Here is a 25,746-nt window from a genome sequence, read left to right on the forward strand (position 1 = left end):
AACTGGGAAAGGTTAGAAACAAGGCTTTGAGAGAAGATAGATTTGCTAAGACTCGGTGTCTAGTCTGGACTCTGGGTGTGGTGGCTGGTGGCCTCTGAAAGCACACTGCAGGCTCCAGTTCTCCACCCTATGACTCTTGCCTCACTGCTTGGCCCAAGTGGGAGAAGAGATCTTTCCCATCCACTAGGCCTAAGACTCTAAGAAGGGGAGGAGCCTAGGAAAGCGGACCAACCGCTCTCCTCCCTCCACGCTTAAAGAAACTCCTGACTCCCAGCTGCTGCCCCTGAACTTCCCTTCCTGGGGCCTGGAGCTTCTCCCTCCCCGGGCCAGAGCTAAAGAATGGCCACCCTGCAGCTAGAGGAGAAGCTGGTTTGTGCCATCTGCCTGGAGCTGTACCGGGAAGCGGTCACTCTGCCCTGCGGCCATAACTTCTGCCGGGAGTGCATCGAAGACCACTGGAGCAGGAAGGAGGTGGACTGCCCTCAATGCCGCACCCCGTTCGTGCAGCGCCCCGCGCTGCACAAGAACGGGGCTCTGTGTGACGTGGTGGAGACCCTCCGGGCGACCGAAGGGCTGGGGGCGGCGGCGGCGGAGCCTCTGCCTGGCCCGAACCCGACAGCCCGGTGCTCCCGGCACGGGCGAGCTCTGGAACTCTACTGCCGGACCGAGAGGTTGTGCATCTGCTGTGCCTGCACGGTGGGCCAGTGTCAGGGCCACCGACGCGCCCTGCCCGATGTGGAGCGCAGAGAGCAGGAGGTGAGGGAGCCGTGGGGTGGGCACAGCCAGGACAGTGTAGACCAAGCCTCCACGCAACCAGCAACCAAACCCTGCCCCAGCGTGTGGAGGCAGCTGCGGCTCGTGGATGAGTGGGAGCTTTAGGCTTGGCGTCTGAACACTCACGTTCCAATCCCTTGACTAGCTCTGTGATTCGGGTCAAGTCACCTAGCTGATCTAAGCCCCAGTGATCCCATCTGTGAAATGGTGATACTATCTCTCCCCCTCCTTACAGCCTTCTTCTATAGATCAAATGAAATGTAACATGTAGAAACACCATTATTATTTTTTAAGCACCCACAATTAATGAACTAAGTGCTGGAGATATAAAGACACAACACCAAACAATCCCTGCCCTTCAAAAAGCTTACCTTGGGAGCAGCTAGGTGGCGCAGTGGATAAAGCACCGGCCCTGGATTCAGGAGTACTTAAGTTCAAATTTGGACTCAGACACTTGACACTTACTAGCTGTGTGACCGTGGGCAAGTCACTTAACCCCAATTGCCCTGCCCCCCAAAAAAAGCTTACCTTGGTTACATTACATTTTCAAGTTTTGTGTTTTTAATCCATAAAAACAGATGAAAAAGACCCTTGGATATGTAAGAGCCATTGAGTCAGTAGATCTTAATTACTGTCTCTCCAGTTCATCTGGTGACTTTCAAAGACATCCACAATGATCCAGGATATTTTCTGCACTTAATGTAAAACCTATGATTGTTTTCTCATAGAAAACTGTTCTCATCTGGGTAAGGTACCAGGGCTTAGTATCTTTATTCTTTCATTGAGTGGGGTGGGATAATGGGTCCACCAGTTCAGTGACAATGTATAATAAAAGAAAATGGGAAAAAAAAAAACAAAGGGGCAGCTAGATGGCGCAGTGGATAGAGCACCGGCCCTGGAGTCAGGAGTACCTGAGTTCAAATTCGGCCTCAGACACTTAACACTTACTAGCTGTGTGACCCTGGGCAAGTCACTTAACCCCAATTGCCCTGCCCCCAAAAAAAGCTTACCTTGGTTACATTACATTTTCAAGTTTTGTGTTTTTAATCCATAAAAACAGATGAAAAAGACCCTTGGATATGTAAGAGCCATTGAGTCAGTAGATCTTAATTACTGTCTCTCCAGTTCATCTGGTGACTTTCAAAGACATCCACAATGATCCAGGATATTTTCTGCACTTAATGTAAAACCTATGATTGTTTTCTCATAGAAAACTGTTCTCATCTGGGTAAGGTACCAGGGCTTAGTATCTTTATTCTTTCATTGAGTGGGGTGGGATAATGGGTCCACCAGTTCAGTGACAATGTATAATAAAAGAAAATGGGAAAAAAAAAAAACAAAGGGGCAGCTAGATGGCGCAGTGGATAGAGCACCGGCCCTGGAGTCAGGAGTACCTGAGTTCAAATTCGGCCTCAGACACTTAACACTTACTAGCTGTGTGACCCTGGGCAAGTCACTTAACCCCAATTGCCTCACTAAAAAAAAAAAAAAAAAAGAAAATGGGTCCACTCTTACAGACAATGTATAATAAAAGAAAAAGAGTCGCATCCGAAAAGACAATTATTTTTCTTTTAAATATGTGTCTTGGGGGCAGCTAGGTGGCGCAGTGGATCTTTATCCACAGGTCCTGGATTCAAGAGGACCTGAGTTCAAATCCGGTCTCAGACACTTGACACTTACTAGCTGTGTGACCCTGAGCAAGTCACTTAACCCCCATTGCTCCGCAAAAACAAACAAACAAACAAAAATATGTGTCTTTGGGGCAGCTAGGTGGTGCAGTGGATAGAGCACCTGCCCTGGATTCAGGAGTACCTGGCCTCAGATTCAGAATCTGGCCTCAGACCCTTGACACTTACTAGCTGTGTGACCCTGGGCAAGTCACCTAACCCCAATTGCTTCACCAAACAAAAAATAATAAATAAAAAAAATATATATCTATCGAAATTGATATCTATATCTACCTATCTATATTGAATATATATCTATATCTACCTGGTTATATGTATCTATCTACCAATCTATAGCTATATCTACCTATAATTATATATCTATCATATTAATATTGATATCTATATATATTTATGTAAAGATCTAAATCTATCTATATAGCTATATATCTGTGTCTGTCTATAGATCTATATCTAGCTAGCTACATAGATATATGAAGAGGAGACCATTAATGCAAAGCATGTAAGCTGAGCTTTGAAAGAAGCTAGGGATTCAAAAGGCCAAGGTATTAAAAAAATTTTTTTTTAATTTAAAAGATTTTTTTTAAAAATTTCTAATTAAAAAAAAAAGCCAAGATGAGGAGGAAATGCTTTCCAGGCATGGGGAAGAACCTATGAGAAAGCATGTTGGTGGTGGTGTTCATCCTTCCTCCTCAAAGAGGGCAAAGTCGCCACAGAGGATGATTTCTTGACTTGCACCTGAATTAGATTTAAGTGAGACAAAGTCCTCAGCCTCACTCTCCTCTAGAGTCATCAAAGTTCTGTGGCAAGAAGAAGCTCTAGGTGACTGATGATAGCCTAGGTTGCAGTGGGTAAACTTGACCTTTCTAAATGAAGGTCTTTCTCAGGTATCAGTTTGTTGGAGGCCACAACCATTCAATGACTTAGGGAGAAGAGCTGAAACAAGATAGCCCAATTTACCATTACAACGATGTCAATTTGGGTAGGGGGTGAAGACCCTCAGAATTTCTGGCCCCACCAGAAAACATTTACCATTTACACTCATTCAAAGCCATCCATACATAAACAATGAGCCACATAATCAGTGATTATGAAAACTTTTGGAAAGCTGGAAAGCGTTTGGGCAGGAGCTGGAATGATGAATTCAGAGAATAGCAAGTGAGTCAATTTGCTTGTCTCTTTGTGCTGATGCCTCAATTGTTTAGCTTTTCAGAGAAAGTTGGAAGGGCAGTTAGGTGACGAAGTGGATAAAGCACGGGCCCTGGATTCAGGAGGACCTGAGTCAGACACTTGATACTTACTAGCTGTGTGACCCTGGGCAAGTCACTTAAACCTCATTGCCCTGCAAAAAACCAAAAACAAAATAGAGAAAGTTGGAGCATAGGGTTAGGGAGAGGGGAGAAATGATAAGAAAGGAGCCAGGACCCTTTCCATTTGCCTAAACCTAGTGCTGAAGTTAGGAAGTCATAGAAATAATTTACATATATTTAGCACAAATCCTTAACCAGTTATTTTGTTATAGACCTCTTTGACAATCTAGTGAAACCTATGGACCCCTTCTCAGAATATATATGTACATATATTTTTTTTTAATGAAAATGAAGATGTCATTTTTTTTTTCTCATCCAGGTGAATGGACTGCCTGGAATCTGTAGCTTCCCAGTTACTAAACTTTTTTTTTTTTTTTGGCAGAGCAATGGGGGTTAAATGACTTGCTCAGGGTCACACAGCTAGTAAGTGTCAAGTGTCTGAGGTGGGATTTGAACTCAGGTCCTCCTGAATCCAGGGCTGGTACTTTATACACTGTGTCACCTAGCTGCCCCCACTAACCTCTTATTTAACACTTTGCAGATGCCATGACCTTGCTTCGATCTCCACAGTAAATCTAAGAGATAGGTATGGTGGGTATTGTTAACCCATTTTACAGATGAGGAATCAGAGCCCCAAAGGGGAAAGTGAATTGACCAAGGTCATATGTAGTAAATGACGAAGGCCTATGGCAGAACTCAGGTCTTCTGATTCCTATGCTAGTGCTTTTTGCAGGTATGATACTAGCAGGATACTGGAAGGAGAGTTCGGGATTTACGCCCTAACCCTGGACCTCTCTTTCCTTCTTGTCTCATCACTGTCATAGAAACAGCTGCAAGAACAGCTGGTAGAAAACTGGAGTCAGGCTATCCAGGCTGAGGAACAACTTCAGGAGCTGCAGCAGAAGAGTGCTAAGATCGAGGTAACAGCCCTTCCTGACACCTCCAGAATCACCACCCTTCACATGGGGGAAAAGAGAGGTTTTCTTTTTAATTTTGAATATGGCAAACATGGACATTTCCTCATACAAAGAACAGAAAAAGGGGATTACTTAGGATACCTGAGGCAGCTTCTTGTTTCTTTAAAATATAGATTAAATTTAACACCATACTTCCAACATTACCCAGCTTGTCCATTTCCCCATCAGAAATTCCTATTTTTTACTTTGTTTCACCAATAGTGCTTTTTTCTTTTCTTTTTGTTATCACCGTCACTACCTTCCCAATTCTCCCCTCCCCAAAATCTTCCCCTCCAAAAATAAAACCCTCCTTTGTCTTTTTGTTCCTTAATTTAATTTTAATATTACTGTGCTATGGGGGCAGCTAGGTGGCGATGTGGATAAAGCACCAGCCCTGGATTCAGGAGGACCTGAGTTCAAATTCCGCCTCAGACACTTGACTACCTGTGTGATCTTGGGCAAGTCACTTAACCCTCATTGCCCTACCCCCCCCCAAAAAAAATTACTGTGCTATAAGAAATAATGTATGTGATAAATACAGAAAAGCATGGGAAAATCCACATGAAGTGTTGCGGCGAAGTAAGCAGAGCCAAGGAAACAATATACATAGTTACTACCACACACCCAAAATTCAAAAGTGAAAATAACAAAATCATGGAGATCAAACATAACTCAAATGAAGAGGTATGAGAAGACATCTCCAATTCACCCCTTCATGGAGTGGGATGTCCTCAGATATTACACATTGCATATGTTTTCATACTCTTTCATTAGTATGGATCAGTTGATCTGGTTTTGGTTTTTTTTTGGTCTCTTTAAAAAACACTATTTGATATATGGGATGGTGCTCTGGGAGGGGGAAGAGGAAAGATACTGAGGATCACTGTTCTAAAAATCCTCCTTCGTAACAAATAAGTATAAGCAAATAAAACAAATCTTACACATTGGCCTTGCTTGAAAAGGTATCTATCATTCTGAACCTCTCTTCTATCACCTCTCCGCTAAGAAGTAGAAAGCTAGCTTCAGCATTGGTTCTCTGGAATAGTGACTGATCATTGCATTGATTATAGTTCTTAAGTCTTTAATATTTATTTTCCTTAACACAGTGCCTGGCACACATAGTAGACACTTAATAAGTGTTGATTGATTATCAAACACTATATGTAATTGCTTCTAAGTTTTGTGTCTCTAATTTTTCCAATGGTCAACTTTTCTGATTTTCAAACAATATCAGAGAATTTTGATGATTACTTCATTTTGTACTGTAGTTTGAGAACTGGCAATATTAGGTACCTTTCCCACTTTTTTCCCATGTTTTCCCTTGAGATTCATGACCTTTTATTCATCCAGATGAATTTTATTAGTTATTTTTCTAGTTTTATGCAGTAACTCTTTGGTAATTTCATTAGTATAGCATAAAATCTGTAAATTAGTGTCATTTTTATTATGTTGACACATCCCAATCATAAGCAATAACTATCTCTCTTAATTACTTTAGTCTGTCTTTATTTCTATTTGGAATATATTCTTAAAGTATCTGTGGGTCTTGGTAGGTTAACTCACAGATTTTTTTATACATAGTTTAGTTATTTTTAAAGGAATTTATTTTTCTACCTTTATGACTAGGTTTTACTGGTAGCATACAGGGAAGGAGCTGATGGGGTTTTGTGGATTTATATAATTATTTTCCTGAAGTTATTGTATCAATTATATTTTTAGTTAAGATCTCCAACTAAACCTACATCTACAAAGGGGCTAATTTTGTTTCCTCTGCCTAGGTTTAGTCTCTCAATTTGTCTTGTATTTTTGACATAGCCATTATTTCTAAAACTATATTAAATAATAGTGGTGACAATGAATATCTTTGCTTTTACCCCTGAACTTATGGGAAAGGTATCTAGTGTTTGTCAGTTATAGATAATGCAAGCTATATGTTCTTTCTTTTTAATCATCCGAACCATATCTTACCTTTTTCCCTGTCTCTTCTTGTTTCCTTGTTGACTTTATTTATTTCTAAACCAAACTTTTGAGTATATATGTTCAACCTTCCTTTGTTTAGGTACAAGCATCATAAGATCTCCTCCGTCCATACCCTTTCCTCCATGTTTGCATATTCTTCTTTCAGTGTACCCTAGTTAATCAAAATAGTAGATTCCTTACCTTTCTTTCCTGGTTTATTCATCTTATCCCTCCATTTTATTTCCTTTCTTAAAAACAACAAAACAGAACAAAATCACACTCACACCTTTGTGTTTGTATATATCTTAACACAATCTGTGAGCCTTGAAAATTGGGGTATTCTGAAGGGATACTTATCCCTTTCCCCCTTTTTAGGATGAAAGAACTTTATTATCATTTAGTTGCTTCCAGTTGTTTAAATGTAGGGATTTTTTTAACTTCCGTGTTTGCACTTAAAGTTTCTAACCCAGCTTTTCATCAGGAATGTTTATAAGTCCTCTGTTTTAGTAAAGTTCCATTTTTCCCCTGGAGGATGAGACTCAACTTTGCAGGGTATATTATCCTTGGTTTGGGAGCCTTTTATCTTTTGGTGTTGGTGGTGTTCAGTCCTTCAGTAGTGTCAGAACCTTTGTGACCCCTCCATGGACCAGAGCATGCCAGGCCTTTCTATTTTCTACTATCTCTTGAGGTCTATCCAAGTTCATCTTTTATCTTTTACCTTTTAGAATATTGTATTCCAAGTGTTTCTCATTATAATAGTTATAGCATAGTCTTGTATAATTCTGACTGTGGATCTTTGTCACTTGAAATGTTTCTGGCTACTTGCAATATTTTTGCTTTGGAATTTTTTAATGGCATTCTTGGGTGTTTTCACTTTGGAGGTAAGTGGTATATACTTATTTACACTTTCTCTCCTTGTTCTAATGGGTCAGTTTTGTTTCATGATTTCTTGAAATATAATAAGCAGGTTTTTTGATAGGTAATGGTTTTCATGGAGTCCAACTCTTCTTCTTCTTTTTTTTTTTTTTAATTTTGCAGGGCAATAAGGGTTAAGTGACTTGCCCAGGGTCACACAGCTAGTAAGTGTCAAGTGTCTGAGGTTGGATTTGAACTCAGGTCCTACTGAATCCAGGGCCAATGCTTTATCCACTGAGCCACCTAGCTGCCCCAAACTCTTCTTAAATTAGCTTTTCTCTACCTTTTTTTCCAGATCATTGTTTTTGTTAGTAGATACCTACCATTTTCTTTCCTTTTTTTCATTTCTTCGACTTTAACAATAGCTCACATTTATATAGGATAAGGCAAAAGTTACGAAGAGGTTTCAATATTTAATAATTCCTTTATTTTTTGTTTTTAATTTATATTACCATAGCATCAAATACAGAGTATATATAGGAAATGAATTTACATTATATGTGAAAAATAACATCTTATAAATGGCAAAAATAAAGAAAAAATAAGGGTATAAGGGTTTTAAGATTTGCAAAATACTTCACATGTATTATCTCATTTCATCTAACTTTGTTCTAATATTTCTTGTCTCATGAAGTCATTGAATTCTGATTGTTCTGTTCTGTTTTTCAAGGAGTCTATTATTTGGGTGATTCTACTTTTGGTTTTGCTTCATTTCTTCCAGAAATTCTTGTGGTCCTCAAAGCCAAGGCATTTTTTTTCTCTATGATTCTGCTTGTATTTGTCATGGAATTACTCTTTGTATCTAAGATTACCTTGTGGCTTTCTCCTAATCCATAGTATTTCTTCATTGCATTTAGTGTTTTCTTCTGTTTACTTATATTTTCCCTGGCATGATTCCATTTTCAGCCCTCCCAGGCTTCAGGTCCATTTGCCAGAACTTGCACTGACTTGGCTGGTCAAATTCTTTTCCGGTCTCCACTGTGTTCTGGCTGTCTTTTTGAGTAGTTCCTGATTGGAGTTCTGTTATTCATTTCTTTTTCTTTGCATTGGGAGGGCTAGGCTTTTCTCCAACCTTCACACTGCCATATGTACTGTTGGTTAGCCATTCCACATAGCCACTGGCACCAAGCTGGCTCGATTAGTAGGGGGGAATTGGAAGAAGGAAGCATGCTGCTCAGCTTCACCCCTTTCACACTTGCTAGTGTAATTCTCAAGCATCTTCATACCCCTTGTAGCTGCTGCTTTAACTAAGCAGTGGCCCTCTGTCTGTCCCCATAGTCTACTCACTAGTAGAAAAGGATGATCTCGGGGGCAGCTAGGTGGCACAGTGGATAAAGCACCGGCCCTGGATTCAGGAGGACCTGAGTTCAAATCCGGCCTCAGACACTTGACACTTTGACACTTACTAACTGTGTGACCCTGGGCAAGTCACTTAAGCCCCATTGCCCTGCAAAAAGAAAAAGAAAAGAAAAGAAGGAAAAGGATGATCTCCAGGCAGCCAGGTTTAGTGGAAGGAGAACTCTCAGGAGACTTGGGTTCAGCTCCTAACCTCATAAGATCATAATTTTAGAGTTGGAAGGGACCTCAAAGACAATCTAATCCAACCATCTCCCCTCAGTTAAAGTTAAAGAAGCAGCTTGGGTGGTATAGTGGGTTAGAAGGCTAGAGTTGAAATCAACAAGACTTGAGTTCAAATCCTGCCTCAGATACTTATTAACTCTGTGATCCTGGCCAAGTCACTTTTTCTCTGTCTGCCTCAGTGTCTTCATATGTGAAATAGTGATAATAATAGCACCTACCTCCCAGGGTGGCTGTGAGGATCAAATGAGATAATACATGTAAAATGCTTTACAAGCCTTTAAGGTCTATGTAAATCCTACCAATTGTTGTGAAAATAAAGCCCTCTCTTAGCCGAGCTTGGAGAAGTGCCACCTCCTTTTTCTCTTCCGCCGCTTTCGAGTTTGCACTCGGTTCCCTCAGCTGCCGACATGCAGAACGACGCTGGCGAGTTCGTGGACCTGTACGTGCCGCGGAAATGCTCTGCGAGCAACAGGATCATCGGGGCCAAGGACCACGCGTCCATCCAGATGAACGTGGCCGAGGTTGACAAGGTCACAGGCAGATTCAATGGCCAATTTAAAACTTATGCAATTTGTGGAGCAATTCGTAGAATGGGAGAATCTGATGACTCTATTCTCCGGCTGGCAAAAAATGATGGTATTGTTTCAAAGAATTTCTAATTGAAGAAACCTTGTGGAATATGTCTTAATAAATCAGAAAAATGGCAAAAAAAAAAAAAAAAAAAAAAAAAAAAGAAAAGAAAGCCCTGAGTGGGGAGGTAAGTTACCCAAGATCACACAGTTAGTAAGTGGCAGAGTCAAAATTTGAACCCTGGTTCCTCTGACTTCCAATCAATTCTCTTCATACTTTACCATGTTATCTTCTATAATGCAAGTTACTCCAAGCCTCAGTTTCCTTAGCTGTAAAATGAGAATAATGTCCCTCTAGGTTTATTATGAGGAACGCACTCTGCAAATCTTTTTTTTTTTTTTTAAGTGTGGCATTTGGGGTTAAGTGACTTGCCCAGGGTCACACAGCTAGTTAAGTGTCAAGTGTCTGAGGCCAGATCTGAACTCAGGTACTCCTGACTCCAGGGCCGGTGCTCTATCCATTGCGCCATCTAGCTGGCCCTGCACTCTGCAAATCTTAAAGGTATGAGGGACTGATATTTAATTCACCAAACAGGACAGGACAGGTACTTATGTCCCCATGATGCTGGACTCTTGGACAAATCTTTAAGGGACCCACCCTGTCACTGCTCTGTTCCACCTCACCCAAAGTTGACCCTACTTGCTTAGTGCCCCAGGGCTGCCTCTGTCAGTCTGTGCCCATCTCCACTACCCCCAACCTGAGCCTCCTTTTTCGTCCACCCAGAACTCAGCCCACACTCTCACCTTGGCCGTCTCCAACAAAGTCACTTGCCTGCTGAGGGCCCTCGAAGCCCAGCGGGATAAGGCACTACAGAGCATTGAGCGGCAAAAGGTAGTTGCCCTACAACAAGCCATGGAGAGTAAGCAACGGCTTCAGGACCACCTGAAACGTCTGGCACAGCACACCCAACAGATCCAAGAACTACTGACCTGTCCCGATGACATGAGCTTCCTCCAGGTACCCAGAAGTAGAAAGGGGATTTGTTGGGGAGAGGAGGGGAGGGTAAAATCACAGGTGGAAGGGAAGAAGACTCAGAGGAGGGAAGCATTCCTTTCTGAGTGGGACCCAGGACATTTCAGGCATTATGACTGATGGCCCCATGTCCCTGACGATTCAGAGGTCTCTGCTTCTGATACCCCCTGAGTCTTTGGCACCAGTGCCCTCACTGAAGTGGGATGAAGATGCTGGTCAGCTGAATGAGCTGAAGAATACACTAGACCAAATCTATCAACTCCTGCTGAGGGATGAGATTGGCCCTGTGAGTCTTAGAGATGCTGATCCTGGCCCCAAAGGTAAGGCTGACCTACCTGCCTTTGATGGCTTTCACCAATGCCCCTCTTCCCTCACAGTCTGGAATTGCCTCTCCCTGTCAGGGACCAGACCAAAGTTGTTTCCCTAAGTGAAAGAACCTCCCTGTTGCCTACCTACAGGCCAAGCTGAGCGCTCCCCACAGGGCTTCTCCCTTAGAATAGTAAGTGGAGGGTCTCCCAAGAAAAGAGGATGAGGTCCCTCCCCTCCACCAGGCCCTGTCCTCTAATTCTAGAGCCCAGAGGTCCCCTGGAACCAGTCCCAAGACCAGTATGCCATCAGAGGAAGGAACTGAAACAGAGTAAGCCTATTCCATGTATATGTGTGTGTGCATGCATAGATGTGGGTATCATCCATGTACTGTCTACATATATGTGCATCTTTGCTGGTTGTTGTCTCTCTGAGGTTGGTCTTTGGGTCTCAAGGACCTTACTCAGCCATGGGAAGGAGCATTCTGGGAAGCCCAGAGATGGGGTGAGATATGACCAGCCCTTTTATTGGTGGGGCAGGGAAGTCACACCTTGGATGGTATGAGTGAGAGCAGTGAGGGGACGCCACAGCCCTTCACCCCTCTGCATATCCCTCTCCTCACAGATTATCGAAACCTCACCTTTGACCCTGACACTGCCAACCACCACTTCTACCTATCCTGTCAAAACCAGCGTGTCAAACACTGCTCCAGCTCCCAGCACACTACTCACCCTGGGAGGTTTCAGCTGTGGCAAGTGCTGTGTACCCAGGGCTTTGAGGCAGGAAAGCATTACTGGGAGGTAGAAGTATCAGACCATTCAGTGACCCTGGGCGTCACCTACCCCAGGCTTGCCCGGAAAAACCTGCCTGGACAGACGGACAACATTGGGAGAAATTCTGGTTCCTGGGGGCTTCGGGTACAGGAGGATGGGTATCAGGTCTGGCATAATAACCAGGCCCGGCGAATTCTGGGCAAACCTGGACACCTCCTGGGAATGGAGCTGGATCTGACGGATGGACGTCTCTCTTTCTATAGCTTGGAGCCTCGGGTCCAGCTCCTGCATGTCTTCAATGCCTTCTTCACCCAGCCCCTCTACCCTGTCTTCTGGCTCTGTGAAGGCAGAACCATCACCCTCTGTCAGCTGCCTGAGGCCAAGCCTTACTCTGTGCCCCAGGGAGAAGCACAGTATCTGGGCCAGGAGCCCAGATAAATAATGGTTACATTAAAGAGACAGCAGGGGCTGAGGGTCCACATGCCAGGTCCCAATGCCCTTCTCTTTAGGAAATGCTTAGTGAATCCTTGCTCTATTTGAGGCCTCAGTTTCCCCATTAGTGATGCCTGGATATTTATTTCTGCCTCAAGCCTCCCTCCTCAGCACACTGGATACTTGAACACCAGAAACAACCAGAGCCAGTCCCTGGAACAGAAAAAAGTCCTCTCCAAGTTTGGACAGTCTTAGCATGAGTGACAGAGGAAAACCCGAAACATTTGTCCTCTCTGGCTACTTTGTGTTATAAAATAGATCGTTGTTGCTTTTTCCATCTGACGTTTGTAGGATGACAGTGACAAGCATGAGAGAATAAAATATAGGGGTGGGGGGACCGCAAGGTGACAGTCAATCTCAAAAACTTATCACAGGATCTAGAGCTGAGAGTTCTAGAGACGGCCATCGGGTTCCTTCATTTTACAGAGAAGGAAACTGAAGCCTAGGATGACTTCCTGAAGTCCTACAGCTCCCTTGACTCTTTCCACCCAATCTTAGTGCAGAGCTGTGAAATGGGTACAGAATGAAGGAAATACCATTAAGGACCTTCCAGAACAGTAGACAACAGGCATTAAGAATGTTTATACAAGGGCAGCTAGATGGCGCAGTGGATAAAGCACTGGCCTTGGATTCAGGAGGACCTAAGTTCAAATCCAGCCTCAGACACTTGACACTTAACTAGCTATGTGACCCTGAGCAAGTCACTTAACCCTCATTGCCCTGAAAAAAAAAAAAAGAATGTTTACACACAAGCTTAGGGGTTGCCCCAGGAGTATACTCAAATTTGAGACTTCAAGGATTAGACCTTCTGGAGCTGGGATTCTTAACCTGTGAGTCTATAAACTTTGTTTTTTTTGGAGGGCAATGAGGGTTAAGTGACTTGACCAAGGTCACACAGCTAGTAAGTGTTGAGTGTCTGAGGTCGGATTTGAACTCAGGTCCTCCTGAATTCAGGGCTGGTGCTTTATCCACTGTGCCACCTAGCTGCCCCCGAGTCTATGAACTTTTTATTTTATTTTAATTTTTTTAGAGTCTATGAACTTTAAAAAATTTTTATTTTATTACTATTTTAAAATCTTAATTTCTATTATAACTCTGTCTTTTATTTTGTGTACTAAAATAACAAACCCAAAACATTCTTACCGAAAGGAGCCCACTAGCTTCACTAGATCATTCAAGGGTATTGTGTCACAAAACAGGTTACAGTTCTCTGTACCCTAAAAAGAGAGAAGTGAGGGATCCTGAACACTGTCTCTCTGAGAGACATAATCACTACAGATAGAGTGCAGAGCCAGGATCTGGATGGAGGGAGGGGATTTTCTGGAGGAGGGAATAAGAGATCCGGACATTGGCACCACCAGGTCATAGTGAGTTACTAGGATAGGCCAAGTGGGATGAAAAAGGGAAGGATAAGAAGGATGCCTGGCCAACAGCTCAGCCATGATGAGCCTTCCTTCTGGGGGGAGGACAAACCACAGGAAACACTCCAAGTCCTGGGGCAGGCCATGTAGGACCCTGTGAAAGAGGGAGGTATTCATCATTCATTGGAATGTTGAGAGTGTTACCTTGATGATAACCCTGGGATGAGTTCTTTCTGAAGGGAAACAGTTGGAGTGATTCATGTGTTTCCAGTTTCTGTTTTTGGGCTCCTGTGAGTCCTTTCTGTCTGGGGAAACAAAGGCAGGCCTGTTTCTCCCCATCATCCCCCAGACTAAATGTTTACACAGCAGCATATGCCCCAAAATAGACAATACAGTGCAGACTTTCTAGTGTGAGTCAAATATTACAGCAAAGTGGCATGAATGTGATATAAGGCTGGGTGGGATCAGTCAGGGTAGATGTAACCCAGAAATGGATTCTGGAGTGTATATGTGTTATGGGCCCAGAGTACCCCAGAAGTTCTCTGGGGCACATCAAAGAAGCTTCTCCTTGAGAAACTAAACCAGAGGACAGACATGCCTAGAGAGATAAGTGGAACCGGATCACTACTGAGCTAGCTCCGGGGACCCCCACCCTTCATTCTAGTCTCCCTCAGCCCTGGGGAGATAAAATTAGGTGTGGCTGCTTCCTTTGTGTCCTGAGGAGAGAGATGGCTTGGGAGATCTGCAGCCACCCCTCACCCAACTCCTCCAGTCACCACCAGTGGGGGATGGTCCTCCCTCACTAAGGGAACTTTCCTCAGTCAGTTGATCACCCCATCAGTCCTCTATAAAAGTATCTGCCTGTCTCCTGCTCTAGGAGATTGGTATCTCAGAGCCATGCTCTGTGCCATGCCTTCTGCCCATGAGAAGAAGTCCAATGATTTCTCTCTTGGTTTCCCTTCCCTTCCCCTGACCTAAATAAACTACCATCTTATTCTAATTGCTTTTGTGTGCAAGAGGGTGTAACACTTACTGTGTGACCCTGGGCAAGTCACTTAACCCCAATTGCCTCACGGGGGGGGGGGGGGGGGGGGGGGAGAAAAAGACTGGATTAAAAAAAAAAACAAATGATTAAATGTGGTCGTCTTATTTCTGTCCCAAGTTTGGGGGGAAATTATGTTACTTATAAATTAGAGGCTAGTGCACCAGTTTTAGGGCATTAAGCATTTACTAAAGTATGGAGTTCAGAAAGTTCAGAAGCCCTATGGCTACCACCCCACCTCAGGGTCTCAGGCCAAAAAGAGAAAGTTCTTGTGCCTGTGAGAGCTGAAGCTACCTGGGGGTCCAGAAGAGAGGTGGTCCCTACACATTGCTCCAAGCTAATTGGCTGGTAGCATTCAAGTCTATTGATTGACATGATTTGAAGGTGGTCTTAAGTTAGTTAACTTCTTTCAGTTCGTTAGGAAGGTCGATCTACATTTCCTTTGAAATTTTCCTGACTCTGGGCTGGCCCTGCAAAACCAGCCAGATTTCCTGTGTGTGTGTGTGTGGGGGGGGGAGGTCTGAGTCACCCAAACCCCATTATTTTCTCACATTAGGGAGATCTGAGTTCTAATTCTGATTCAACATTAGTTGTGTGACCCTCATTAGATCCCTTAACCTCTGATGACCTCAGTTTCATCTCTTTTAATATGGGTTGTCTTGAGGATGAAACAAGATAATTGTAAAGCACTTTGCAAACCTTAAAACACTACAGTAGGGGCAGCTAGATGGCACAGTGGATAGAGCACTGGCCCTGGAGTCAGGAGTACCTGAGTTCAAATCCAGCCTCAGACACTTAACACTTACCAGCTGTGTGACCCTGGGCAAATCACTTAACCCCAATTGCCTCACTAAAAAAACCAAAAAACCAAAAACAAAACCACTAAAGTTAGTTGTTGTTGTTTAGATAGTACAGATCCCAAACTGGGAGATCCCTTGGTCTCCAAGAAGGTCCCAGTCTGTAGAACTGGGGTTGGTACCTGTGAGAAATGGGTCATTGTCTCCTCTCAATGTGAATAAAACAGTCAGTCATACTCCTCTGACCTGTTTGTAGGATAAAGGTCTCAGATCCCCTCCTCCCCCTCAGGTTAGCGAGGTCACATGGTTCAAGGAGACCTGGTCTCAATTAGGTCCTCTCCAGAGTTCTGTCCATATAAGGAAGTACAAGGTCCACTCCTGAGTCATGCCCATACAAGGAAAAGGGGTGGAAATACTGTGTTCCGATTAGCTAGTTTTTGCTTGTAGATTGTAACCCCGACCAGTGATGAAAAAGGGGCAGGTCCATTCGCATTAGGGACTAGGGTATAAAACAGGGCCTCCCAGCCCCCTTTCTGGGCACCAACTAGCTGCACACTAGGGTGCCTCCTCATGAGAAGAAAATAAAGCCTTTGTCACCTCGCTGCTGAGTTCCTGAGAATTATTGAGAAGAGGATGAATTTTTCCCTCACAGTACTATTTGACCTCATTGTAGGAAATAGAGAAAGTTGCCCCATCTCTCCCTCACCCACAACTAGTAGGTACAGGGAAACAAAAGCAGAAGACTGTCAGGGTCACACCAGATGCCTAAGGAACCTGGGTGAGGTGCATGAGGCAAAAGGAGTCAGAAACACCAAGCTACACCAACATGGGGGCAGGGCAGGGTGCTCCTTCACACACCTTCCATAGGTTATGGGGAAAATGGGGTAGGGGGTTTGGGATTGGGATAGAGGTTTGGGTAGGGGTAGGGGTTTGGGAAAGGGGTTGGGGGTCCTTAGGAATTCCTCTCCTGTCTCTTCTTTGGGGCCAAAATTGTTCTTCATAATTTTACAACATTCGTTCTTTTTTATAGTAATTTTATTTTTTTCCAATTACATGTAAAGATAGTTTTCAGAATTCATTTTTTTTCAGCATTCATTTTTGTAAGATTTTGAGTTCCAAATTTTTCTCCTTCCCTCCCTTCTCTTCCCCCCTTCCAAAGCCAGCAAGCAATTTGATATAGGTGATACATTACAATCATGTTAAACAGACTTTCACATTAGGCATGCTGTGAGAGAAGAATCAGAAGGCAAATAAACACAAGAAAGAAGAAACAAAAGCAACAACAAAAGGGAAACCAGCATGCTTCCATCTGCATTCAGACTCCACAATTCCTTCTCTGGATGTGGAGAGCATTTCCCAACAGCATTCAGTCTTGATTGTGGTCCTTGTTCTTTAAAATATTTTGTAGAGGGGCAGCTAGGTGGTGCAGTAGATAGAGCACCGACCCTGGAGTCAGGAATACCTGAGTTCAAATCCGGCCTCAGACACTTAACACTTAATGAGCTGTGTGACCCTGGGCAAGTCATTTAACCCCAATTGCCTCACTAAAAATAAATTAAAAATAAATTTTAAAAATAGATTATTTTTTAAATGCCATTTAAATCCTGTTCTTTACACTGGCTGTAGACAGAAGACAATCCTCCATATCAACACTCAGGTTGGGATAATGGCAGCTTCAAAGATGGTTTTCCCACCTTTCTTTTGGGTATAGGAAAATTCCTATCACTAATATGTGTTAGAGATTCTCCCTCCCACTGGGGGCTTCCAGTATGGTGATTGGTGGAGAATAATGTGTTATCTGCTGCCTCTACTTCCAGACCTATGGTTTGGAATCTTTGAGCACAGTAATTGATTGAGGGGGATGGGAGTGTAACATTCTCTGATTTACTCAAGGTTGCCTAATTAGGGGGATATAGAGGGTCATCATCTATGATGCCAGGGGCTTATGAGGCTGTCTGGGCTCAGATGGACCCCGAGATCTTGGAAGTTATGATTGGGGGAAGGGGAGGAGAGCTTCTCAGCTAGTTTTCGAGGTTAGAACAAAAAGCAATGAAGAGCTAACATGGGATACATGCCAACTGTCTGGCAAGCGGCAGGAGAACAACCTTGGGTTATCATCTCAAGAGAAGAATCAAAGACTTTGGTTTTCCCCTTCAACCCCTCTTAAGATTCTACATGTGAAATGCTAATTCAGATTCCATAGGGGAGAGGAAAGAAACTCATACAATTCACAAAGATCCTAACAAGGGGATTGAGGTCTTATTTATTAATAGAGCCATGTATAAACATGCATAACAAGCAATATTAATTCATTTACATTCCTCAGAGGGAGGACGGCTAGAGCTGCAAAATTCTAAAATGCCGAATCATATCCTTCTCTACAAACATAACAAGAAAGATAACAACATAGATCAGACATTATGGAAAGCACTGCAAGAGTTTAAAGAGTTTTGTTGGCCTTGCTATTGTATCCCAGGTCCTTTGTAAATCAATCAGTAAGAATTTATTATGAACTCACTACTATGTGCCAGGGGCAGCTAGGTGGCACACTGGATAGAGTGCCGGGCTTGGAGTCCGGAAGACTCATCTTCCTGAATTCAAATATGACCTCGGACTGTACAATTCTAGGCAAGTCACTTCACCCTATTGGCCTCAGTTTCCTCATCTGTAAAATGAACTGGAGAAGAAAATGGCAAACCACTCCAGTCTCTTTGCTTTTTTGTTTTGTTTTTTGGAGACAATAAAGGTTAAGTGACTTGCCCAGGGACACACAACTAGTAAGTATCTGAGGCTAGAGTTGAACTCAGGTCTGCCTGACTCTGGAGCCAGTCCTCTATCCACTTTGCCATCTAGCTGCCGCTCTGATATCTTTGCCAAGAAAACCCCAAATGGGGTCACAAAGAGCTGGACTTGACCAAACAACAAAAAAACTAAGCCAGGCATTGTAGTAAGTGTTGGGGATACAAAGACAACAGACAATGCTTATATCTCTTACCTTCTCAATGGGTGGGTGAGGGGGTAAGAAAGCTAGAATTTGCAACTGAAAATAAAAATTAAATTTAAAATTAAAAAAAGAGATAGTCCCTGCGCCTCATTAAGCTCACAGTCTAACAGGAGAGACAACATGCAAACATATATGTACAAACAAGCTATGCACAGGATAAATAATAAATAAATGTTTATTGATTGATTGAAATGATCAACAGAGGGAAAGCAGTAGAATTAAGAAGGATTGGGGAGGGGGTGCAGCTAGGTGGTGCAGTGGATAGAGCACTGGCCCTGGAGTCAGGAGGACCTGACTTCAAATCTGACCTCAGACACTTAACACTTACTATCTGTGTGACCCTGGGCAAGTCACTTAACCCTAATTGCCTCACACACAAAGAAGGATTGGGAAAGACTTTCTGTGGAAAATGGGATTTTAGCGGAGACTTGAAGGAAGCAGGGAAGCCAGATGAGAAGGGATAGGCTTGCAGGCAAGGGTACAGCTAGAAAAAACAATCCAGAACTGAGAGATATGGTATCTTGTTCAGGGAACAGAAAGGCCAGTGTCACTGGATTGAAGTATGGATGTGTAACGCATAAGAAGACTGGAGCGATGGTGTTGAGAGAACCAAAGTCATGGAGGTTCCTGCCCCAGCCTTTATGTTTCCTTCCCAAGGGACAGAAGCAACCCTTGTCTTATTAGGATAGGAATTGTTATTCTCTATATTTCAAAGCAGTGAAACATTGTGAAGTCTGTAAGATAGGGTTTTGACTGACTGCTTTGGGGAACGGGGGAGAGAGGGCATGTGAGGTGAATGACACCCCAGGAAGGACTTCATTAATGACTCATTCATCAACTTGCAAACATCTGGACCCGATGGCACTCTGTCCAACTTGGCAAATGGACTTGAAAGCTATTACTTGGAGGAAGAACTCTCAGGCTAGAAGCTGGAACTCGCGGAGAAGGTGGTGGCTAGCTTTTAAGTCTGAAAAGGAAGAGATTTGGTTCTGAGCTCTGGAGATATAGTGGGGGGTCAGATAAAAGGTTTGCCAGCTTTAAAGGGGCAGGTCAATTGGAGCCTCACAGATTGGGCTAATTTACAGCTCATGGAATTAAGTCTATTTTAGGAAAGAACTAGACTTCTCAACACGTAAGGATATGTCTGGCTTTTGGCCAAAGTTAGGCCATTAGTGTGTGCCCTGATTGAGGGTTTTTTTTGTTTGTTTGTTTTTTTTGTGGGGCAATGGGAGTTAAATGACTTGCCCAGGCCACACACAGCTAGTAAGTGTCAAGTGTCTGAGGCCGGATTTGAACTCAGGTACTCCTGACTCCAGGGCCAGTGCTTTATCCACTGTGCCACCTAGCTGCCCCCTGATTGAGGTTTGAAAATTACCCTTCCCTCCACCCCAGAATAAAAGGAAGAGACTAGTGTTAGAAGGAGGAAAAGGGAGTGAAACTTGCTCTTTCTTATTATTGGGTGTGTAAAAAGAGTATACAAATATAGAGGAAGGGATAGAGATAATGGAGCATCATTAGATGAGTTTCATTCTTATCTAAACCAGATAAAGGAGTGATGGACACAAACACAGAGTTTAGTGTGGAAATACAACAGGTGGCTCAGTTGATGGAACACTGGGCCCTTGAGTTCAGGAGGACCTGAGTTCAAATCCTGACTCAGACACCTATCAGCTAGATGACCCTGGGCAAGTCCGTAAATCAGATTGCCCTTGGGCCGAAGTGATCTCAATCTATTCTTTTTTTTTTTTCTGGTGTGGGAATTGGGGTTAAGTGACTTGGCCCAGGTCACACAGATAGTAAGTGTGAAGTGTCTAAGGCTGGATTTGAACTCAGGATCTCCTAAATCCAGGGCTGATGCTCTATCCACTGTGCCACCTAGCTGCCCCTCAACCTATTCTCAGACTTTCAATAGGTAAGAAGCCCGGCTCCAAGCCAGCAAGCCAGGTGTGGAAATGCGAGTGCCTAGTGGGCCCACTTTTGGTAAGCAGAACTGGCACTGTGGGATGAACCGAACGCTGGGTTAAGGCGCCCAGTGCTGATGCTCATCCCTCCGCCACACAGTTTTATCCGGTCAAGTGAATGATTAGAGGTCTTGGGTTAGATTGCCTCCTCCCAAAAAAGTTAAAAAAAAAAAAAAGACTTCAGGGCACAACAGAGATGTTACAGGATGTCAGAGGTGTTGGGGTTTTTGGACAGGCTAAAAGGGAGCTAGCACTCAAAAAAAACAACAGATTCCATAAGGAAACCAGTGGTGGGGTGGATGCGTTAAAAGAGAGAGGAAGTATTTGGAAGCAAGTGTATGCTAATGGGGAAAAAATTTCACTAGGAGAAAAAAAACTCCATGACACATTTAGATTTAATATGTATTTTTAACATTTCCCCCATTACTTCCCAAAGCCAAAGTAATCCACAAAACCATATATCACGCTGCTGATTATGATTCTGAGGTGTAAATGCTCACACAGAAACTTTAACGGGTAAGAGTTGGCTCCAGGACACCCTGTGCTGGAGAGGGAAATAGTCATAAACATAAGAAACTTCCTAGGGGCAGCTAGGTGGCACAGTGGATAAAGCACCAGCCCTGGATTCAGGAGGACCTGAGGTCAAATCAACCTCAGATACTTGACACTTACTAGCTGTGTGACCTGGACAAGTCACTTAACCCTCATTACCCTAAAAAAAAGAAAGAAAGAAAGAAACTTTCTGATACTGTTGTTGCTGTTCATCCTTTGTTTTTTGTTTTTTTTTTTTTTGGGGGGGGGCGGGATAATGAGGGTTAAGTGACTTGCCTCCTGTCAAGGTGTCAGATATAAAATAGAGAAGGGTAATTTCTATCCTACCCTTACAAAGTCTCCTTGACTGTTCTTTGACAAAGAAAGACCTTTGCCAGCTTCTAAGGGTATAGAGGGTGTTGGTCCTCTTTATCTTCCCATCAGTGTCCTAAATGGCATGCTCAGATCAGCTGGCAGCAGGTTCTACATCATTGAGAATCAAGTGGGGCAGCTAGGTGGCACAGTGGATAGAGCACCTGCCCTGGAGTCAGGAGGACCTGAGTTCAAATCCAGCCTGACACTTAACGCTTGCTAGCTGTGTAACCCTAGGCAAGTCACTTAACCCCAATTGCCTCACAAAAAAAAAAAAGAAAGAAAGAAAGAAAGAAAGGAAGGAAGGAAGGAAAAGAGAGAATCAGGACAGACTGGACTTGGAACTTTACAAGGAGCCCATTAAAGGGACTACACCCATACCTAAGGAAAACTTCTTAAACACACCCCATAGACAGATACCAAAACACTTCTAGAAAACCTAATTTGAGCTACTTGTAGTCTAAATGTCATTGGCCTCCTTGAAGGACAAGCAACAAGGCTTCATGTGATCTCTAAGTCTGAGTCTACTTTCTCCTGGACTCTGTACTTGGGAGAGGGTCACAGACTCATATGATACTTCTTTATTAACTACCTCTTTCTAAAAGCTACTTAAGATTGGCTGACTAAATGATTCTCAACCTTATAATCTTTTGGGAGAAGTATATTTGTGGGGTGTTGATCCAATAGCATTAGAGAATCATACCCTGGCTTCTCAGGTTCTCTTCTAGAACACTGAGGGGTATATAAACAAGTCAAGTTCTGGGAACCCATCTGGTTAATGGAAGAGTAGGGAGTTGTGATAAGGATGTCCCCATTGGTTACCAAAAAAATGATCAACTGTGTCTTCAACCATGTATTCAGGATAATGAAGCATGCTACCAACCTCCTCACAGAGATATACGGACACAAGGCATAAAAAGAGACACATTTTTAAATTTTATTTTTATCATAAAAATATTTTATTATTTTCTAGTTACATGTAGAGATAGTTTTCAACATTTGTTTTTATAAGATTTCTTGTTTCAAATTTTTCTCCCTCCCTCCCCTCCCAAAACAGCAAGCAATCTGATGTGGGTTTTATATATATATACAATCACATTAAACCACATTTCTGCATTAGTCATGTGTAAAAGAAGAATCAGAGCAAAAGGGAAAAAAACTCAAAAAACAAAAACAAAAAAGTAGAAATAATATGGTTCAATCTGCATCTAGATTCCACAGTCCCTTTTTTTTTTTTTTTTATGAGGCAATTGGGTTAAGTGACTGCCAAGGGTCACATAGCTAGTTAAGTGTTTAATTTTCTGAGGTCGGATTTGAACTCAGGTACTCCTGACTCCAGGGCCGGTGCTCTATCCACTTCACCACCTAGCTGCCCTGAGTATTTTCCATCATGAGTCCTTTGGAACTATCTTGTACCATTGTATTGCTTGAGAAGAGTCAAGTCTATCACAGTTGATCAACACACAATGTTGTTGATACTGTGTACAATGTTCTCCTGGTTCTGCTCATCTCACTCAGCAGAGACACATTTTTTAACAGACCTGCTATAATAGCAGTTTAGCAATGATGATGCCTCCCCAAAGGGACATTAAAAGAACTTTTTAATGAACAGGAGAGAAGAGAGGAAGTTTAGAAGGAGGCATAGACCAGGAGGACAGATTTGAAGTAATGTGTATACTTTGTAATATACTTAAATTAGGTTTTAATTTTTTTTCAAGTAACAAGCATTTTTCTTTCTCTCCCACCTCCTCCCACCAACGGAAATAAAAAGAAAAATCAAACCCTTATAGCAAATATCCATTGTTATATTCATCAAGCAAAACAAATTCCCATATTGACTATGTCCAAAAATATGTCCCATCAATCATGTACTTTTTTAAAGCAAGTAGTATGAAATGGAGATTTATGTTTACATACAGAATTCCCCTTTTGTATTCTGTGCACATGGAATGCTCTTTTTTTGGTGTTCAAGTGAGGATTTTTTAAAAAGAAAAAAAGTTTTAAAATGACCAATATCCCTCTTCATTGAAGCATTTGTCCATCTGCACAGAGAACAGGAGGTTCGGAAGGAAATACAGACAAGCAGGACAACTTGGAAAAGAACATGTTGGATTTATTATATACTTTTTTTTTTTTTTAGCGAGGCAATTGGGGTTAAGGTGACTTGCCCAGGGCACACAGCTAGTAAGTGTTAAGTGTCTGAGGCCAGATTTGAACCTCAGTACTCCTGACTCCAGGGCCGGTAGCTCATATCCACTGCGCCACCTAGCTGCCCCTATTATATACTTTTTTAAAAAGCAAGCCTACATAACAGGAATCCATGGTTTTGCATAGAATCTTTTTTTTGTTCTATGTTGCCTAGGGGAAATTTTTCTTTTTAGAGGCTGTTGGTTAATTCAGAATTAAAAAAATAAAACTTAAACGAGAGGAAAATATCGAGACTTCTCACTATAGTTTTCAACTTACTGTGGAAGACATGCCACTTGACATCACAAAATAAATACCTATATATTGGTGTGGAGTGAGATTTTCCAGAATTAATATATGTGTGTATATGTATGTATGTATGTATGTATGCATGGATGGATGTATTTATGTGTGTATTATATTGTGTGTATATATCCTCTTTTTCACTTAATTCTCTCATTTTATCTGGAGGCCAACCCACTGGTGAATAGTATAGACCCTAGCTGGACTCCTCAAAAGCAGACACACAAGGCTAGCTACCATTTACCATTTTTCCAGGCTGTTAGGATACATTGGAGCTTCTTCTTTGGTAGACCCTTCAAGAACCTAGGTTGATTCCTATGCCCGGATAAGATCCCAGAGGAAGACTTTAATGGAGAAACAAAGAGTGATATTTACAAAGTATCCTCAAACCACGTTCCAACTTCTCAACCTCCTCAACCTTCCCCCTCTCATACACACGCCCAGAATGTTAACCCTGGGTAGCATCCTGACTTTGCTTATTCCTCATCCCCATTCTTGTTGGTGGCAAGAATATTTTGCTAATGCAGGTTATCTCCAACAGGGTAACCCTTCTTCTACATACACTCATTGAAACTTCTACAATGTGGTAAATGTTCTTTGAGAGTTACTCTGGGATAGTTCCCAGCAGCCAAGAGGGTGGTGAAGTCTTTCTGTGTTCATCAAGGCTAGTCATCAGACAACAAACATGCAAATTCTTTTTTCTTTTTTCTTTCTTTCTTTCTTTCTTTTTTTTTTTTGGTGAGGCAATTGGGGTTAAGTGACTTGCCTAGGGTCACACAGCTAGTAAGTGTTAAGTGTCTGAGGCCAGATTTGAACTCAGGTCCTCCTGAGCTCCAGGGCAGGTGCTCTATCCACTGTGCCACCTAGCTGCCGCCCAACATACAAAGTCCTTTGATTGGGTGAACCAGGCAAACATTGCCTCACATTAGCATAGCCTTCAGAAACCCAGGCTGACCTGTATGTCTCAATGATGGACTTCAGTAAGAAAAACAGGTCTCTAAACAGGACAAATAGGGTCAAACTGGGGGGGAGGGAATTGCTCCGTATTTGTGTGTGTGTGTGTGTGTGTGTGTGTGTGTGTGTGTGTGTGTGTTGGGGTGGGGCAATGAGGGTTAAGTGACTTGCCCAAGGTCACACAGCTAGTAAGTGTCAAGTGTCTGAGGTGGGATTTGAACTCAGGTCCTCCTGAATCCAGGGCTGGTGCTTTATCCACTGTGCCACCTAGCTGCCCCCACATTCCACTCACTTCTAAACCCAATGCTTGGCTGAAACTTTTCTCCAAGGTTATCAACAACCTTTTTTAAAAAATAAATTTTATGGGGGCAGCTAGGTGGCACAATGGATAAACACCAGCCCTGGATTCAGGAGGACCTGAGTTCAAATCCAGCCTCAGACATTTGACACTAGCTGTGTGACCCTGGGCACGTCACTTAACCCTCATTGCCCTGCAAAAAAATAAAATAAAATAAATTTTATTGATAACTTTTGTCTAAATTTCCCCTGTAACCAATAAGCTTTTAGTAATTAAATACAAAGTCCTTTTCTCCATCCTCTTCCTTCTTTACCAAACTACACCTTTGATATTGATACTGTTGACAACCCCTTCTTCCTGGATATTCTCCCTTCCCTGGGTTCTCATGCCATTTTCACTTTCTTAGTTTGCTTTCTACCGATTTGACTAGTCCTTCTCAGCTTCCCTTGCTGAATGGTTATCAATATCCCACCTTTGCATGAGTATATAGCATGGCTTTGTCCTATTTCCTCCTCTCTTTTCTCACTATATTTTCTCTTTTGTTGGGCTCATCAGTTCCCATGGGTTAAATTATTATTTT

At 42.7% G+C, this 25,746-nt stretch overlaps 2 protein-coding genes across 2 annotated transcripts; both read left to right on the top strand.

Moving 5' to 3' along the window:
* The first annotated feature begins 268 nt into the window (after window positions 1-268).
* TRIM65 (tripartite motif containing 65) lies at window positions 269-13,297 on the top strand. Its single transcript, XM_043999372.1, has 6 exons — window positions 269-756; window positions 4,597-4,692; window positions 10,537-10,770; window positions 10,931-11,105; window positions 11,357-11,422; window positions 11,716-13,297. Exons 1-6 carry the CDS (start codon window positions 340-342, stop codon window positions 12,300-12,302), a joined length of 1,575 nt encoding a protein of 524 aa, XP_043855307.1. The 5' UTR covers window positions 269-339; the 3' UTR covers window positions 12,303-13,297.
* LOC122752548 (40S ribosomal protein S21-like) lies at window positions 9,513-9,875 on the top strand. Its single transcript, XM_043999373.1, has one exon. It carries the CDS (start codon window positions 9,591-9,593, stop codon window positions 9,840-9,842), a length of 252 nt encoding a protein of 83 aa, XP_043855308.1. The 5' UTR covers window positions 9,513-9,590; the 3' UTR covers window positions 9,843-9,875.
* Window positions 13,298-25,746: the final 12,449 nt, after the last annotated feature.

Source organism: Dromiciops gliroides, chromosome 4, assembly GCF_019393635.1.
Source record: "Dromiciops gliroides isolate mDroGli1 chromosome 4, mDroGli1.pri, whole genome shotgun sequence".
NCBI classification, from domain to species: Eukaryota; Metazoa; Chordata; class Mammalia; order Microbiotheria; family Microbiotheriidae; genus Dromiciops; species Dromiciops gliroides.